An 18,711-nucleotide genomic window follows, 5' to 3' on the forward strand; every position below is an offset into this window, starting at 1 on the left:
CCTTTGACATGGCAAAAGAACCTTTTAACTGTAAGGTGGGACTTCCTTTCTACATCTGTTGACCATTGGGTGCTAGAGCTTCTTGGTTGAGCGTTCCAATTTCTCTCACTCATTTTAATAGAAGTGGCCATTCTCTGCTAAATAATCTCTGATGGCAATGGGTAGCTGCGGCACTAGACTACGCCTTATAAGGCAGCAACAGAGACGGAGTAGGCTGGCATGTGCCACTTTATTTCAAGCTGCCATCTAGTGTTGGGTTCGAGTCCACCTTAGTCGAGTCCAAGTCAAGTCAGAGTCTTTAAACATTCGAGTCCATGTCCAAAAGGGGCCGAGTCGGACTCAAGACCGAGTCCATAACAGGTCGAGTCCGAGTCCGAATGAAAAAGTACCACATTTTGGACCAAATCTTAATTTTTACTGGTTATTTTTGGGATTTTGGTTAAACCGTAAACGGCATCTGAGATTTTATTAATTTAGGACTCTTTGTCTGTGCTTGCATAGTAAGGAAAAATATACTTTTTTTTTTACATTCTAAAAATCAATTTTAAAAACTATTGGCCGATTAATCCATTATCGGCCTTTCCCACCACCTTACTATCATCAAAATCCACTAACGGTCAATCTCTAGTCCAGACAGACAGAATGCCAATGGGAAGATTCCATTAATAATATTAATAATATTCTCAGCTAGACCTACACTCTGCCACTGCCAGCATGATATGTGCGACATATACATTGTGTTTACGTAGTGTGAAAAAGTGACATGCGGCATAAAGCCATAAGATCTGATCAGAGTGGTCAGACTGAAACGGATTTCCAGAAATGTGATTTGAATAAGATTTCAAACCACATATTAATGTAGCTTTAAACAGATTTTTAAAATATCATATTTCATGGGGTTTTTTGCCATTAAGACTTGGATTCGGACTGACAGTCTGAACATACCCATAGTCTTTAGCATCTGAATGCCCTCAACACTGAATTTTGATTGATAAATGAGAGGTTTAACACACAAAGAGGTGAGGCAGGTCTATAGGCTTATTAAAAACATTAAATCATTGTCTGGCTGCTAAATTGGTGTGTACAGGTGCTGATTATAGGGATGCACCGATCTGTATACTGAAGCTTTTAGACGGATCGGGTATCGGTCCAACGAGCCCGATCCAAATCCGATACTGTGTGTTAGTCATGTTTGTTACTGTCAGGATCCAAAAATGACATAAAAGAACCATAAAAACACAAGTAAACTAGTTCATATGACTTGTACATTTTATTCAAAGCTACTTGAAGATGTGCAATAGCTCTGTGAATCACAAAAGGCTGTGTTTAATAAGTAAATATATAAAATGCACACGCAGCTCCAGCGTGTTATTGAATGGCGCTACTCTGTTTACACACACAGCTATTTTTAGCCTTCACGCGGTGTGCAATATTTGAGCGCTACTCACGAACATCATCTCAGATGTAGATGCTCAATAGTTCGGTTCACTTATAATATGCATTTAGAATGGCAATGGAGGTGCTTTTTTACCAGAATTTGAATAAGAAGCGAATTAAACTACTGTGAACTTGCCTACAAACAGACACATACAAGACTTCCTGGAGAGTTCAGAATGTCAAAATAAAAGCGTGAGGGTTTAAAAGTTAAAGGTGCACGACTGAGATATACAGGTGCATCTCAATAAATTAGAATGTTGTGGAAAAGTTAATTTATTTCAGTAATTCAACTCAAATTGTGAAACTCGTGTATTAAATAAATTCAATGCACACAGACTGAAGTAGTTTAAGTCTTTGGTTCTTTTAATTGTGATGATTTTGGCTCACATTTAACAAAAACCCACCAATTCACTATCTCAAAAAATTAGAATACATCATAAGACCAATAAAAAAAAAACATTTTTAGTGAATTGTTGGCTTTCTGGAAAGTATGTTCATTTACTGTATATGTACTCAATACTTGGTAGGGGCTCCTTTTGCTTTAATTACTGCCTCAATTCGGCGTGGCATGGAGGTGATCAGTTTGTGGCACTGCTGTGGTGGTATGGAAGCCCAGGTTTCTTTGACAGTGGCCTTCAGCTCATCTGCATTTTTTGGTCTCTTGTTTCTCATTTTCCTCTTGACAATACCCCATAGATTCTCTATGGGGTTCAGGTCTGGTGAGTTTGCTGGCCAGTCAAGCACACCAACACCATGGTCATTTAACCAACTTTTGGTGCTTTTGGCAGTGTGGGCAGGTGCCAAACCCTGCTGGAAAATGAAATCAGCATCTTTAAAAAGCTGGTCAGCAGAAGGAAGCATGAAGTGCTCCAAAATGTCTTGGTAAACGGGTGCAGTGACTTTGGTTTTCAAAAAACACAATGGACCAACACCAGCAGATGACATTGCACCCCAAATCATCACAGACTGTGGAAACTTAACACTGGACTTCAAGCAACTTGTGCTATGAGCTTCTCCACCCTTCCTCCAGACTCTAGGACCTTGGTTTCCAAATGAAAACTTGCTCTCATCTGAAAAGAGGACTTTGGAACACTGGGCAACAGTCCAGTTCTTCTTCTCCTTAGCCCAGGTAAGACGCCTCTGACGTTGTCTGTGGTTCAGGAGTGGCTTAACAAGAGGAATACGACAACTGTAGCCATATTCCTTGACATGTCTGTGTGTGGTGGCTCTTGATGCCTTGACCCCAGCCTCAGTCCATTCCTTGTGAAGTTCACCCAAATTCTTGAATCGATTTTGCTGGACAATCATAAGGCTGCGGTTCTCTCGGTTGGTTGTGCATCTTTTTCCTTCCACTCAACTTTCTGTTAACATGCTTGGATACAGCACTCTGTGAACAGCCAGCTTCTTTGGCAATGAATGTTTGTGGCTTACCCTCCTTGTGAAGGGTGTCAATGATTGTCTTCTGGACAACTGTCAGATCAGCAGTCTTCCCCATGATTGTGTAGCCTAGTGAACCAAACTGAGAGACCATTTTGAAGGCTCAGGAAACCTTTGCAGGTGTTTTGAGTTGATTAGCTGATTGGCATGTCAAAATATTCTAATTTTTTGAGATAGTGAATTGGTGGGTTTTTGTTAAATGTGAGCCAAAATCATCACAATTAAAAGAACCAAAGACTTAAACTACTTCAGTCTGTGTGCATTTAATTTATTTAATACACGAGTTTCACAATTTGAGTTGAATTACTGAAATAAATGAACTTTTCCACGACATTCTAATTTATTGAGATGCACCTGTATTACTATATATTACTATTATAATATATTATTATTATTATTATTATCATTTGTTTACAAATGATAATAATATTTATGTTGAATGGGTTCCAAAAAATAACTGTGTGAATGGAAAGTGAGCTGATATCTTATAACTAAGTTGAACAAAAAGACATCTGAATCCTTTAAAGTCCTGATACCATTTGAAAAAAAATTGCCAAAAAAATGGCTTCTTTTCTACTGATGACTTATACTGGAATTACTGTTAATTTTGCTGCTACATTATCCAGTATACTAGTTAAAAAGAAAGTTTTCATTAATAAGCTATACATTTATATTGAAATAATGTGTAGTTAGAGGTTTGTGTTTCTTTACATATTAAAGAGCACACCCAATTAGTTCCACACAATAATGTAAAGATATTCTAAACTGATTATGCAAAAAAACAACACTGGTATCGGGATCGGCCGATACTGAGATTTCCGATATCGGAATCGGAAGAGAAAAAGTGGTATCAGTGCATCCCTAGCTGATAAATCTTTATAGCTTTGCCTTTTTTGCCAGTTTTCCTGCAGCCTCAATCAGGCTACGCAGCAAGTTTCATAGAGAAATTTGCTATTTGAAAGCAAAATAAAGCCAAAATGCGAAATAACGCCCCTAGTAGCCAAAGCGGTAAGTATTATTGGGCATATAGGCATATGTGAGCTCCAGTTTCCTGGTGTATTGTCCATGGAGTGGTGAAGCGAGTTGTTTTCAGCTGTATAGGCTGTAATATAGTAAAGAGGAATCGGGAATGTATATTATATAAACTGTACCCCTGGACATATATGGACATATTTGACCGGAAAAAGATCTGCAGTGCATTGCACCTGGTTAGAAGAGATTCAGTGCTATGCCAGATTACTAGATAAGTGAATGTAATGTTATGTTTAAAGTTAATGGTAGGCGACTAATGAATCTCTGATACATTCTTTCGCTTGAGCTTTGTGATCTGAACTAGTGATTAAGCAATATATTGGCCAAGATAAATATCAACACTGGCCGATAACAATGCCCAGTTGGCTGATTAAAACTGCAACAGTTCAAAAACGTAATGACAAAATTGTCAATTCAAAGCATAAAACACATTTGCTGTTTTAAAATAACTTTGTGAAATGAGTAAACACTGTGTAAAGTCCTCATTTTAATGAAATAAGTGCCAAGTAAATTTATGTACATTCCATTTTCCATCATTATATCAGTATATACATAAATATCAGTCATCGGCCACCTTGCACTCTAGATATTTGCATCGGCCACTGAAAAACCTGTATCGGTCGACCAGTAATCTTGAATCCTGGTGGTTTGATTGCAATCATCTGGTTCGGTAAAAAAAAAAAAAAAAAAAAACATTTAAAAAAAAAAATCGTACCAGCTGAGCTTCTCATTCTAAATGATGAACATTTCCTCTCACTGCGTGTCCCATTAATTAGTGCCTCGTTAAGCATTAACAAACGCAACTCGTGTCAACAGCAATAATGTAACAGAGTAACTGGAAACCAAGTGATCTGTTGTGTTGATATTCTTGTTCTTTCCGTCAGTGGAGGCGGGGTGGCGGTACTCAGATGAAAAAGCCTGTTAAACATGCATGTACCATCTGAATAAGCATCAAGTGTGTTGTACACAGATGTAGAGTGCATTTGCCCCCCTCTTGAGAAAACAGCCTGGCATAGGCTGTGTGTCCAAACACACATAAACACACAGCATTTGCAAATGCAAACGTGCCTGAGTGTGTACAAGTATGGGCGCTCGTACCCACACAAACACAAACAAAAGAAAAGCAATCCAAGGAAGGCTCTTTCAGTTCGGGGTGGGTTTGGATGCCCAGCTGGTACTTGAGTCTGGTGTACTGGCGCCACCCCTCGCAAGCTGCTACCAGCCAACATGCTACAACAGCACCAGACATGCATCGTGCCAAAAGCGTCCTGCCAGAACTGCCTGCCAAATCTACCAGAGAGAAAGAGAGAGCACATGTGCAGTGAACGAGAGAGAGAGCATTTGATTTCATATTGAATGAGGAATATCGAGAGAAACCGACAGGAAGGAGAAGTGTGGTATGGTGTAGTGGTTAAAGATCTGGACAGATAACTGAAAGGTTGTAGGTTCAAACCTAACAAGAAAATACACAAGCTATCACCGTTGTGCCCCAGAGAAGCACTGAGCATTACGGCCCCCTTTACACCTGCTATTAAGATGCATTTTTAGCGATTAATTTGAAAACGGGATGACGCAAAAGAAAGGTGTAAACCAGGTCCAAAATGTTTTGAGATATGTCCTCTTCAATCATATTCGGAGGTGGTTTAATGTGGTTGAAAATGCAATGCATTTAAATGCTTTCGAACAGTGGGAAAGCACAGCATACTCACTTGTCAATCAACCACTGCACTAATTATTTATTTTTTTAAACTTTGCCGGTTACGTCATGTTTCTGAAAATTTGAAAAAGTGCTTGCATATACAGTACATACACAAGACTTAAGGGAAATTTAGATGAGAAGCACACACATCTGAAGCTTTGCTAATACAGGTACTCCAGAAAAATATAATAATTCTGCTCTTAACTTCGTTTTGGTGCTTTGAATAACTGTAAGGAAAATTGGTAGAAACAGTATGTTTTTTCATGCTTTTCTTCTGTAAGTTTTTTGCACTTTATTATCATCCAGTAATACACTAATGAAATGACTGATGTACACGCATGTGTACAAAATGCATTGGGGTGCACCGATTGATCGGCCACCGATCTAAATCGGCCAATTTTCGTCTTAAATCCATGATCGGCAGTCAGCCGATCGTGCCTAGATTCAGGGACGATCTTTTTCGCAGCATGCAGGGAATCACTCATACACTGCTACTCTTAACGCATGAGCGCTTACTCAGCCCTTAAAGGATACAGTGTGGCCACTGGAGGGTGAGTTGGTGGCAATTCTAAGCATTCACGAATTTAAACTTTCAGACATGCTGTGTTTGTTTTAAAACATGTGTAAGAATAACGTGTATGAATATTAAGCTGCCCATTCAATACGATAGTTATTCTGACTCGCTGCAGTGAGCACGGAGAGGATAAAGAGACTGCAAACAGGCATAAAAACGAAATAAACAACAAATAAACATGCAAATACAAATCTGAGTATATGTGATGTTACGTGAATCAGATGGTGTGTGGAGTGATAGAGACTGTTTGAGCGATCATGAGCGCTATTAGCTTTTCCCCTTTCAACATGAGCGCTCTCGGTGTGTCAATCATACAAGCACTCTCCAGGTGCTCTCAATATCTCATCAGTCACTCATCTCAGTTTAACTGAGGATCACAATTTAAATCAGACTGATGTTGGTCGTAATGCCACTAATAACAGATATAACTGTTTAACCCTGAATAACAGCAACGCATCTTCACGTATTTACTTAATTAGTGATTTGTTGCAACAAAACACCGAAGGTGGTAAACAAATCATAAATATGAATGATTCCTCACAGGAGCAGTTTTGGAGGTAGTAATAGACAACTTTCTTATTTTTGAATGTATCTCTGCTGTGTGTGATGCTCTCGTGGTTTTTACTGGTTGCCAGTATGTCACAATGACCTTTTGATATTGACAACAGAACTATTCATAACTGTTTTCAATACAAATAAATGTTAGCAATTCACAATTAATGTAATTTTACTGTGTAGGGCATAAACATGACTGCAGAATATATTTGTAAAAGTGTGGCTAAGGGCACTTTAAAAAAAAAAAAAAAAACGGTATCGGCCTCAAATTTTCTGATCGGTGCACCACTTAAACACATACATACACTGACCCTTTTACATGCACTTACGTTTTTTGCAGAAAGCGCCGTTCTGAAACATCATGTAAATGAGAATGCCGTTTTTCTTATGCCACATATGGGATTAAGAGAATGCGGTTTAACACATCTGAGTTTCTCCCAGAGAAAGCAGCTTAATGTGGTCATGTAAACACATAGGCAGCATGCTTACAGGTTTTTGAGGAGTGGGCAATTGCGTGAACAGACCTGATAACAAACGTCATAGGATGGAGCCCAACAACACGTCAACACAGTGGACAGAATATAACATTTCTGGGAGAACAGTGGGAGGAAAAAAATAAAAATAAAATTCACATCCACTATAAACTATACCTATTTATACACCAATGTAAACTATCGACAGTCCCTCAGGTTCACAGATACATTTGCACTCGTACATTGGGTGAACCCCAGAGTTTTACTTAAGAAGGACACCCCAATATTGCAGCGCAATTCTGCTGCAGGTCACAATAGAAAGTTCAGGAAACAAACACAGCAACAACTCCAGTATATCTGGAAATAAAGCGAAGCAACTGAGAATAAAATAGTGAAATCTTCCTCAGATGCCATATTTGTTATTTACACAAGTGACACAGGGAAATTACGTTGCAGTGGAGAAAGCCGCATATATACGTACAGTGTTAAAAGAGTATGCCAGTTAAACTGTGCATGTAAATGGGAACACCACTTTCTCGCAATTAACCACTTTCTGTTGTCCATGTAAACGTGGTCATTAATGCATTGAAAAAGTAATGATTACTTCCAAACACGTTTCCCAAACACTCCTAGCACCCCTTCTGCCCTTTAATGCATCTCTCATAATTAAAATGGGATCGGAGAAAATATTATAACATCAGAAAAAAAAAAAATAACACACTTAAGATTCGAACATCAGGAAGTGATCAAGACTGATCTTGTCAGCTTTGTTTGCATGCATTCATATAAAAGGGTCATTCCCATTGTTTTGACATGACACACACAGCAGTAATGAGCTGACACTGCGTTGGTCATATTTGTATGCGGTAAGGAATCCTGTGGTGTGCAGTGTCTTCATGATTTGGGTAAAACAGCGCAAAACCTGTTGACCATATGCACAAAGAAGCAGTGATAACATCTCTTCCATGCTAATTTGAGGTTTGGGTCCAAAGCAGCTTCGACAAGCATCAAAACATACTGTTGGTTACTTAGCTTTTCCATCCACTATGTTGAGTAGCTCCAGCGACAGTTAAATATCATTGGTTCAAAATCGTGCTTCACATTAACATGTTCTCATTAGCTGTGATTTAAAGAAAAATTACTTGCTGCAGGAAACTTTGCACCTTGTTTGGCAACAAGAGTAATTCCTTCGCTTACGAACATTTAAGAACTATATGAGGTAAAAAAAATAAATAAATAAATAAAAAAAAGAATTCTTTGCAGGGGTATTTTTGCACCCACATTTTGAATTTCTGGGGCATTTTTTGTCACTTTCGGCTGTATTTTTGCCCCAAGGACCACCACCACCCCAAAACGGTCAGTTTTGACCATGATATATATCCTTCCAAATACACTACTGCTGCCTCGTTCACTCTGTTACCCTCTTGATAAATATACACTTCTCAGTTCTCGTCAGACTCCAGTGAGTCTGGATCAAATATTAACCACTGGGCATGCTCAGTGATGCCCTGAGCGCCTCACTGGATACAAATCATAAACAGCCAGTGGCTTTAACTCTTTACAAACAGCATGGCGCCAACATGTTTGAGCAAACAAAGGCCTGCCTGCCTGTAATACTTCGAAAGTTCTTTACGTTTACTGACAAAATTCTCCAAACATAGTTACAAGCTTGCTTTCCTATTTTGAATGTAATATCTACATGATATAATACATATGAAATAAGACTCAAAGGATGTGTGTGCATGTGCTTTTCAATGTAGATTCTTTAACCAGGGATTCTTAGGCATCTGTTTTTTTTGTTTTTTTTTTAATCTGTTGCTTACTGTCCTTCTCTTCTGCTGCACATAAGGTGCGGGTATGGGTGTGTTTGTGTGTGTGATCCTTTATTATTATTCTGGTGTGTCGTCATTCTGCCCGCACTGCCTCTCCTCCCCCAAGCCAGCCAGTGAACAGCATCATGGGGAAAACAGCAAGATTACCCAATCAATCTTCCCTTGAGAGAGAGAGGGAATGAGGGGGAGGGGAGGGAGAGAGAGAGAGCCAGACACACACAACGGTAACGGGAGAATGCAGTATACTTAGAATATCTACACAATTTCCACATTAACTATGGTTTTATTTCTAATGACATCATTTGACTCAGTGGAGACCAGTGAACATCAGACAAAGACAATCTTTACTCTTTCACAAAAAATGTTGCAGGCTGGACTAAAACCTGCATTGTCCATGTGAGCACCACATCTCCAATGTGTCTACACTATGTGTGCTTACCAGTGTCCCTCACATTAATCTTCTAACAGTTTGGATTACAACAAGCATTAACCTGAGGAACAAATATTTCAGGTTGCTTCGAATCACGAGAAGTGACTAAGGGGGCGTTCACACCAAACAAGATTTGGCAGGCGACCATGCTGATTTTCCCAATGTTTTTTATGTAAATATACACTAGATGGATGTCTTTAAAGATTGCACCACTTCTCGCTAATTTTTCAGCATCTTGCACAGGATCAACATGTTTTTTAGATGCTGTGTCAGGTTAAAAATAAACAACTTTTAAAAACACATCTCAAGTCACCTGCGTTCTCTTTTATTTGTTGCGCTGTGCTAGTTCACCCAAAAATGAAAATTCTCTCATCATTTCCTCACCCTTATGCCATATATGTATGACTTTCTTTCTTCTGCAGAACACAAACAAAGATTTTTAGAATAATATCTCAGCTCTGTAGGTCCAAGCAATGCAAGTGAATGGTGACCAGAGCTCAGAAGGCCCAAAAAGGACATAAAGGCATCAAAATAATTTATCCATATGACTCCAGTGGTTAAATCCATGTCTTCAGAAGTGATATGATAGGTGTGGGTGAGAAACAGATCAATTTTCAAGTGCTTTTATACTATCAATCTCCACCTTTGACCAACCAGTATGTGGCTGAATGTGAAAGTCATTTTCACACCAGAATGTGGAAGTGAAAGTGTAGATTTACAGTAAGAAAGGAAATAAATATTGATCTGTTTCTTACCAACGCTGATCATATTACTTCAGAAGACATGGATTTAACCAATGGAGTCATATGGATTATTTTTATGCCACCTTCATGTCCTTTTTGAAACTTCTGAGTTCTGGTCATCATTCACTTGCATTGTATGGACCTGCAGATCTAAACTATTCTTCTAAAAATCTTCATTTTCCATTAAATTCAAGCCAATTCATTATCTAAGGACATAAACTATTAACTCTATCCATCACTGGATGATAAATTGTGTATTGACCTGTTTCAGTAACATCACTTTTTTCTAGCAGCCACCAGATATTTGTGACCAACAATGGCAGTGAATGTAAAAACACCAGAGAAACGATATCAAGAAAAACATAAAAAATTGCTTTTGATCCATTCCAAGTCCCATGAAAAGTTCATACAGGTCTGAAGACAGCACAAATATTGCCAAATTGAATTTTTTCCACGATTCATCTCCGTACAGCAGTGGGTCTAATGTGTGACTGGCAAGTACACACATTCACCAGTACATCACCATAAACATATCTCATTCAGAAGTTACAAATGTTTGTGTTGTTATCTGGTCCGATTTAATCACAATATTACAAAATGTCTGTGTTGATCCTGTCTGTATGAAAGTAAGAGCTGCTTTTAATGCCTGAAGAAGGCGTTTGTCGCATCCCACAGCGCAGCACACTGAAGGTATATGGAATTTGGTCACAAACATGGCGGCGTGGTCATACAGTGACGTCACATGAAACAGGTCAATATGTATCTTTCCTATGGCCTACACAATGTATGTCTTTTTTTTTGGGTGGGGAGTTTGACAGTCTGAATAAAGCCCAATGCTACAGATAGAGAAATTGCATAATTAATGTAGCCATTTCTAATGGTTCAGTTTGTGCAGTTACACCAGTTTCATACACAAACTTGCACCATAAAACACCATAAAAAAAAACACCATACAGTATTGGAACAAGATGAAAGACAGAATTTAAATTTGTTGATAAACTATCCCTTTAACTTTGAATTGCAAGACACGGCTATTCATGTGATCTCAACATGGCAGCCACCATGAGGGTGCGACCCACATTATATACAAAAAAAGCTCTAGCTCAGCAAGTAAAGACGCTGACTACCACACCTGGAGTCGCAAGTTCGAATCCAGGGCATGCTGAGTGACTCCAGTCAGGTCTCCTAAGCAACCAATTGGCCCGGTTGCTAGGGTGGGTAGAGTCACATTGGGTTAACCTCCTCATGGTCGCTATAATGTGGCTCTCACTCTCGGTGGGGCACGTGGTGAGTTGTGCGTGGATGCTGCAGAGAATAGCGTGAAGCCTCCATGCGCGCTATGTCTCCGCAGTAACACGCTCAACAAGCCATGTGATAAGATGCGTGGGTTGACGGTCTCAGACCCGGAGGCAAGTGAGATTCATCCTCCGCCACCCGGATTGAGGTGAGTTAGAGAGCATTGGGAATTGGGAATTCCAAATTGGGGAGAAAAGAGAAAAAAAAAGAAAAAAAGGATTATTAATTTCTTGGTGGAAAAAAGTGTAACAAAATTGGTGCACATTTAAAATGTCGAAACATTTATGGATGTCGATTTTAAGAAGACCATCATCAAGCATCTTTGATCTGTCTGCCAGATCTGAGGTGTATTAATGTTGTGAATTGTCTGTGGCTACATTAATTAACTCTCATTACAAAATTTTTATGAATCAAGCCTAACAGAAAGTGAAGAACAACCAGACTGCTTCCAGAAATTCCATCCCCATTGCCAAGACACCAATCCCACAAAATCCCTGGATTAGCCCTCAACCATTCCCGGGATTACAGGATTAGACTCTTATATTCCATTATCTTCCCCTACACTGTAGGAGGATTCCTCACTTGGTTCAGAGCAGAAGGTGTGGGAAATGCAGGCCTACAGACTAAAGACAAACACACAAACAGTACAGGCCTCAACAGATCTGTGACCCAACAAGGGAGCAATGGGATCAAAAAAGAACATGATAAATCACTGAACTCAAGGACACCCTAGTAGCCGCAAAAACCTTGCCAAGACAGACACACATGATACTGCAGCTCTCTGACACACACACACACACACACACACACACACACACACACACACACACACAGCAGACAGAGGAAAACAGCAGCTTTAAAGAGCCAATACAATTAAAATTGGAGTTTTGTGAAGTATAAGTCCGTGTCTATTAGCAATGAAGTCATCTAGATGCAAGTGTACTTCTAGAGTTGACAAAATTAACATTTAGAAAAAAAAATGCACACACATTTATTTTTTTGGACATTAGATTAAAACGATGATTTACGCTGCAATACACAGCCCAATCAAATCTCTAGAATGAGAAGACAAAAAGGAGATGTTCAGCAGAATGGCAGCCTCAGTCACCATTCTTTCATTGTACAGAAAAAAAAAACATGCAGTGAAAGTAAATGGTGACTGAGGCTAATATTTTGCCAAACATCTCCTTTTGTGTTCCACCAAAAAAAAAGTCATACAAGTTTAGAATTACATGAAAGCTATTTGGTCAACTATCCCTTTAAGCAGATGAGGGATATCAAAGGCAGAATTAGAAAGCAAAATTATCTGTTGGTTTGGGAAAATAGAATATTTGCACTTCTAATGAAAAGGCTGCTCATATTTAATTATGTTTAACCAAGTCACTTAAACAAGCAATACATTTAAGATCAATGAGCGTTGACATGCATGAGGCGTTTGTGATTAGCTATAAGCAAAACTGTAAATCATTTCCCAGAGGGGGGATACATTTCCTCTGGAAACATTTCAGTCAAATATTTGGTTTGATTTTTACAAGTCAGTGTGGTGTTGGTTGGAGGAACGAATTGGGGCTCTTTTTCCTTGCAGATGTTGACTTAACTCTTGACACTGAGCAGATATCTGAGTTTGTGTATATGACGCCCTCTCTGCTGTGCTCTTCTCAAACGACACCAGTCAAGTTCAGCTACAGACAGACAAGAGGTCAGGGCCTCTGAACCAACCCTGATCCAGTTAATTACTAAATCACATTCTCTTTTTATCTACTGTTCAGCCAATGGAACGGTCCTCTGTCAAAGCAGGACAAACAATACCAAACACACTCTTTAATGCACTTTAAAGGTCTGATTACAGTCAGACTAAAACAATAATTTGTCTTTTTAAAATGTCATGCAAAAGCTTTGGCCCGACTAAAATCATAAGAATTTTGCGAAGTTGGACTAACAGACCTACATAACTTAGTTGAAGCTCGGCTTCGTCCAGCATGTTGATGGAACCATAATTGGCTTCGGTATTGTGTGCATTAAAACTGCATTATACTACAAGTCATATGCTTAAGCAAAATAAAAATGCCTATTATATACTATTAAATATTGAGCAGGTGTACAGGGTTAACAGCAATACCCATACACAGCCAAGTGCTAATAGCTGTGGTAAATAAATGAACGCGACAGCCCATGTGGACGGTTATTTCAGAACTTACCTCAGTCTTTTATTGACTATGGACGACACTAGACTGTCGAGAAACATAGTGCTCTGTGACACTCAACTTACTTTTTATAAGGTTTAATTAAAGGAAAAAGCATGGGATGCAGTTACCTCCACTGTTGTTGCAGATGGTAAGTTTGGGAGTGTGTCTTATTTGTGAGGAAAGTACTCAACACTTTAAGGATTTGGCTGGTGTTTGAACAAAGAGCTATCTCTTAAATGTTTGTGCATATTTCTGACTATAGTATTAAGCTATATTAAGTCAAATCTGCTGCAAAAGTTTTTAAGAAAGTACTACTTTAGCTCGGCTCACTCACCGCTTCAGCATCCTGTGTAAAACAGGCGTTACTGTCACATCTTCAGCTGATATCCTTCCTTAAAATATTCGATTACGCACTGTGTCATGTACACTTTGACTAAGCAAAAACCCATGTTATAACAGCAAATAGATTAAAACTATGCATGTTTCAATCAAAGCAATTGGGGAGGTACACAATTAACCGCGTAACCGAGTAATCCAGAACTCCATCTGCACCAGCTACTAGAGTATAAAAAAACACTACTTGAATATCGCAAATTAATTATCCTTTGTGCATTTGCCTGCCATGAGCAATGCTGAATTACACTCTTTCCCCTCTGAATCTCTACCCAAAATTCAGCAGTTACAATTGAGTCCACTGGGGGATACGAGTGTCATCAAGGCGTTAGATGAGAGAAGAAGAAAAGAGTCAGTGCTTCTATAGAAAAGCAAAGTTATATTACAAGGCGATACTTAGATTTTTATTTAAATCTACTCCATTTATTTTCAGTTCTTGTTGGAGTCATCCAAACAAACCAAGGAAAAGGATCTGATTTTATTGGTGGAATTAAAATGCAAAGTGAACCTGGAAGCTGATCAGACCAGTGTGTGTGTACAGTTTACATGTTGAATCAATGAACACCGGCACAGCACATTATATTATATTTTACTTGATTTACGAGTAATCGGGTACTCGACTACACAATTATATCAAAAATTTAATTTGATTCGATTTAGACTTCTCTGGACTTCTAAGGGTGTGTTCACACTTGGCAGGTTTAGTTAGATTAAAACGAACTCTGGTGAGATTGCTGTGTTAGTGCGGTTCATTTGAACAAGTGTGAACACTGCCATCCGAACCTTGGTGCCCACAAAACAAGCAGACCGAGACCCCCTGAATAGTGAGTCTCGGTCCACTTCCAAATGAACTCTGGTGCGGTTCGACTGATATAAGAACGCAGCATGGACTAAAGACGTCCAAACAGACCAATAACAGGAAGTAATTTGCCTTTAATACTGACCTCAAGCATACCTGGTTCTTCTAGGAGCTATGTTGCCCATTACAGTTCTGTACAGGCGTCAGAACCGCCGTCAGCCGTCCTTGCAGCATATTTTTGTTTGTGTGTGCAACGGAGGAATTCCTGGTGCTGTTTTGACTCCTTTACACATTGTATTAGCTCTTCGTTTGTTCTCAACTGGTAAAAATACCATCATATTTGTGATGGGAAGACCAGATCATTTTACTGACTTGAATCTTTGAGTCTCGTTCAGCAAAATGAACAAATCTTTATTCAATTCATTTCGTTCATTTGAGCAGAATTAAATTAAAATGTTACATTTTCAATAGCCAAATCCCCCCCAACACGTCTACTTACGCAAACTTTGATTATAGTCCCAATAAGGAAAATTTGATAATGCAGCCAAGGACAAATAATGAGAAACAGAAATTATTAGTTCACCTCTGGAATCTTCTTGTCCGAGACGTTCGTTCTTTTGTCACGTGACAGCTGTATGTGCATAGCGTATACGGCTGTCTCGTGACAAAAGAACGAACGACTCGGACCAGAAGACTCGAGAGGTGAACTAATCATTTCTGTTTCCTGTGTGAGCAATGCATAGCATATACGGCTGTCAAGTGGCAAAAGAACGAACGACTCGGACCAAAAGAGTTGAAAGGTGAACTACTCATTTCTGTTTCCTGTACAGAGCCTATGCGGTTTTCACGTAACAAATGAACGGAGGTGGCGATATGCACATGCGCGGCCAAAACAAAATGAACAAATCATTCTCTATGGCTACTCGTTCTTCTGAGTCATATAAAAGATTAGTTCAAAATGAACAAATCGTTCATGAGTGACCCATCACTACACCATATATACATAAATCCAATGAGTGCATTTAGCCCAGCAGCAAGCATAGTTTTGGATGTTCGGCAAGTTCCGTCACAAAATATACATCATAAAAGCTCTCCAATCAGGTTGTGACCTTATCCTTATGCCTTTTGTTTTGTATCTTTAGGTTCGGTGTTAAAAATGCAAGTGTGAACGCTAAGCAAACCAGGACTAAATGTATCATTTTCTTTTTTGGTCAAGACCAAGAGAACCAAACTACAAGTGTGAACACACCCTAAGAGTTGCCATTAGGATAGAACAAATATGCACTATACAGAGTTGACAGCCCCTACATGACCATAATTTTATGTCATTTGTATAATACATTTAATACATTTTCCATCAACCTGTTCGGAGCAGTCTGTCTCTCATTCCCCCTCAGATTCTCACCCACGGGTGTTCCGTTATGGCAACAACAACAATAACTGACATTTCATTATGCCTTTCACTGTTACTGAAATATTACATCTGTGGATGCTAAGCATTCAGTATGTTAATCAGATTACATGTCTGTCAGTGCAAATTAAAGAAGCAGCGCAAATCTGTGTTCGTCGAGACACCGTACGGCTGCTCTGCGAAACCCAGTGTTAAAAAAACAACAATGTAAACACATCCCATACTAATTGTCCAAATGTACATAATTACATTCTGTGTGCATTTTTAAAAGGACATATGAAGAAACATGATATGGACCACCCTACACATGCACACCACATCTAAAATAATTCCAGTAATTCAAGAAAAACTTCTCTATTCAGCTCAAGTTAACCTTTCACTATGTGCTTATGGAGCGCCTTCAAAATGGTGGACGGTGCATCCTCTGGTGCTTTGGTAAGAAACCTGTCATTCAGTCTTCTGATTACAACAGAAAACATATCATACACACATTCGTATTCCCATTGTACAAGAGGTTGAGACTCAGCCCGGCACACCCAGGCCACCTTGAACAAAAAAGTCTGGCAAGTCTGCTTGTCACTCACATAGTCATGGAAGGCCTTGGCCTCACTGGAGTGCTCGCAGGTCTCACGGCGGTCTGGAGCGGCACAGTACAAATCCCAGAATACACTGAAATAGGAAACAGAATGGGACAGTTAAATACAAATCACGCATGTACAAACGAATACAAACACCAACTGAATTGCAAAAGTAATGTTTTAGAAGTTTGTAGTTGGCTGTTTTCAATGTGGTTTCTGAACACTCCCCTTGTCAGCGATTGGTCACCCAAACAATTAGTCCCACCCCAAAACCACAACATTGGTTGGGATTCTCAAATCAACAGTTTTGGGGAAAATTAAGCAACACATGTCTAACTTATAGTTGTCTCTGCACATTCAGCTGGAATTTTAACAGTGAAAAAAATACACACATCATCTTGAAGTTAAGCTTGATTAATCTTTAGGAAAGTTACACTACTACAATGCCACTTGTGTTAAAAACAAGTCCAATCAAACTTGAGCAGCATCTGTGAGATAGATCCACTCACACTCTTTTAAATGCTCCCACCCGCATGGCACAAGCAGCAGGTAACAGATTAATTAGGCCAGGCATTTCCTCAATTAAGAGCCTTCACGTCCTGCAGGGCTGTTTGGAGGGGGGGGACAAGGTTTGCTTCCAAATAGCATTTTAATTACTGCACTGAAACTAAGTACCTGTTTAACTGGCTCAAATTAGATCACTCCAGGTCTTTAGATATCGATTTAATGGATAACCTATAAAATCTCCCGAAAGAAGGCCCGCCAGCGGTAAGACTAAAGCCTGACCGCTGCCATGCGACAAACGCCTGGGTGTTGCACTAAAATATAGACATATAGATAGATAGACATGCAGATAGAGAGAGAGAGAGAGAGAGAGAGAGAGAGAGAGAGCAGCAAACAACACAAGCTACATCAAGAATGTGAAGTGACATATACAGTATACAAACATTTTTGAAAATTAGGGATCAGAGCAATTTTTGTAGTCGAGTACTCTTAACACATAAAAAATTAGAAATCGATTTGAAATTTAGAATTTAAGTTGAACCTTCAACCTTTGAAGACATTTTTTCTAATGAAAAAATGAGCAATATGTATACACAACATCTAAATAAAATAAAAAAACATTTGCACTCACATATAGAAATATACATTCCACATGTTCTGAAGGAATATAATCACTTTAAATAATTATTTTTGGTTGAACTATTACTTTAACAACTTCATGCATCCACAGCACCAACCAATGCATTGAGTTGTTAGGGCAAGATTTAGATGAAAGGCAGTATCATTGTTGCCCACGGAAAGCAAAAGCACAAAGGAAAATCAAATTGCAATTGTGTTTTTACTAATCGAATATAAAAACTGAACAAGTACTCGAGTATTCAATCATTCATGCACATCCCTTGTGAAAATGCTTCTATTTAGCATTTTTCTCATTTAAGAGATTTTTAATACAACTTATATAATGAGCGCTAACAATTTGAAAAGTTTAAAAACTTAATATCATTGTCAGAATTTGTTAGTGACTGGTAGAATTTCTTTATTGACATCATGCAATCAAGCTAGCATGGACTCTTCAAGTTTGTGTAAAACCTGATGATCCATGTTATTCCAGCATGATTTGAGAAAGTTCCTAAGAGCATTGTGTTCTTCAATGGAAGAAAGGAAATACGACCTATTGTACAAAGGCTTTAGTAGGGTCAGCTTATTTGATTAGTGACCAAGCAATAGTGCAGAATCTTCATATTTCCATCTTGATTTCATCTCCTAAATGTTCTTTGTTTGACCAAAAAAAATAATTTAAAAAAATCCAGGTTTAAACTATAAAAGAAAAGA

At 38.8% G+C, this 18,711-nt stretch overlaps 1 protein-coding gene across 5 annotated transcripts in view; it reads right to left on the reverse strand.

Annotated features, from left to right (window-relative positions):
- LOC127440422 (single-stranded DNA-binding protein 3-like) overlaps positions 1-18,711 on the reverse strand; it is a 126,634-nt gene that overhangs the window by 58,703 nt on the left and 49,220 nt on the right. For 4 of the 5 annotated variants that reach the window (XM_051696972.1, XM_051696971.1, XM_051696977.1 and 1 more), the window contains one exon: positions 16,882-16,966. In XM_051696972.1, coding sequence (XP_051552932.1) covers positions 16,882-16,966 — 85 coding nt within the window. Of the gene's footprint in view, positions 1-11,344; positions 11,660-16,881; positions 16,967-18,711 lie in introns of those variants that run through there. The other variant, XM_051696975.1, reaches the window with a different exon arrangement.

This window comes from Myxocyprinus asiaticus, chromosome 5 (genome assembly GCF_019703515.2).
Source record: "Myxocyprinus asiaticus isolate MX2 ecotype Aquarium Trade chromosome 5, UBuf_Myxa_2, whole genome shotgun sequence".
NCBI lineage: Eukaryota > Metazoa > Chordata > Actinopteri > Cypriniformes > Catostomidae > Myxocyprinus > Myxocyprinus asiaticus.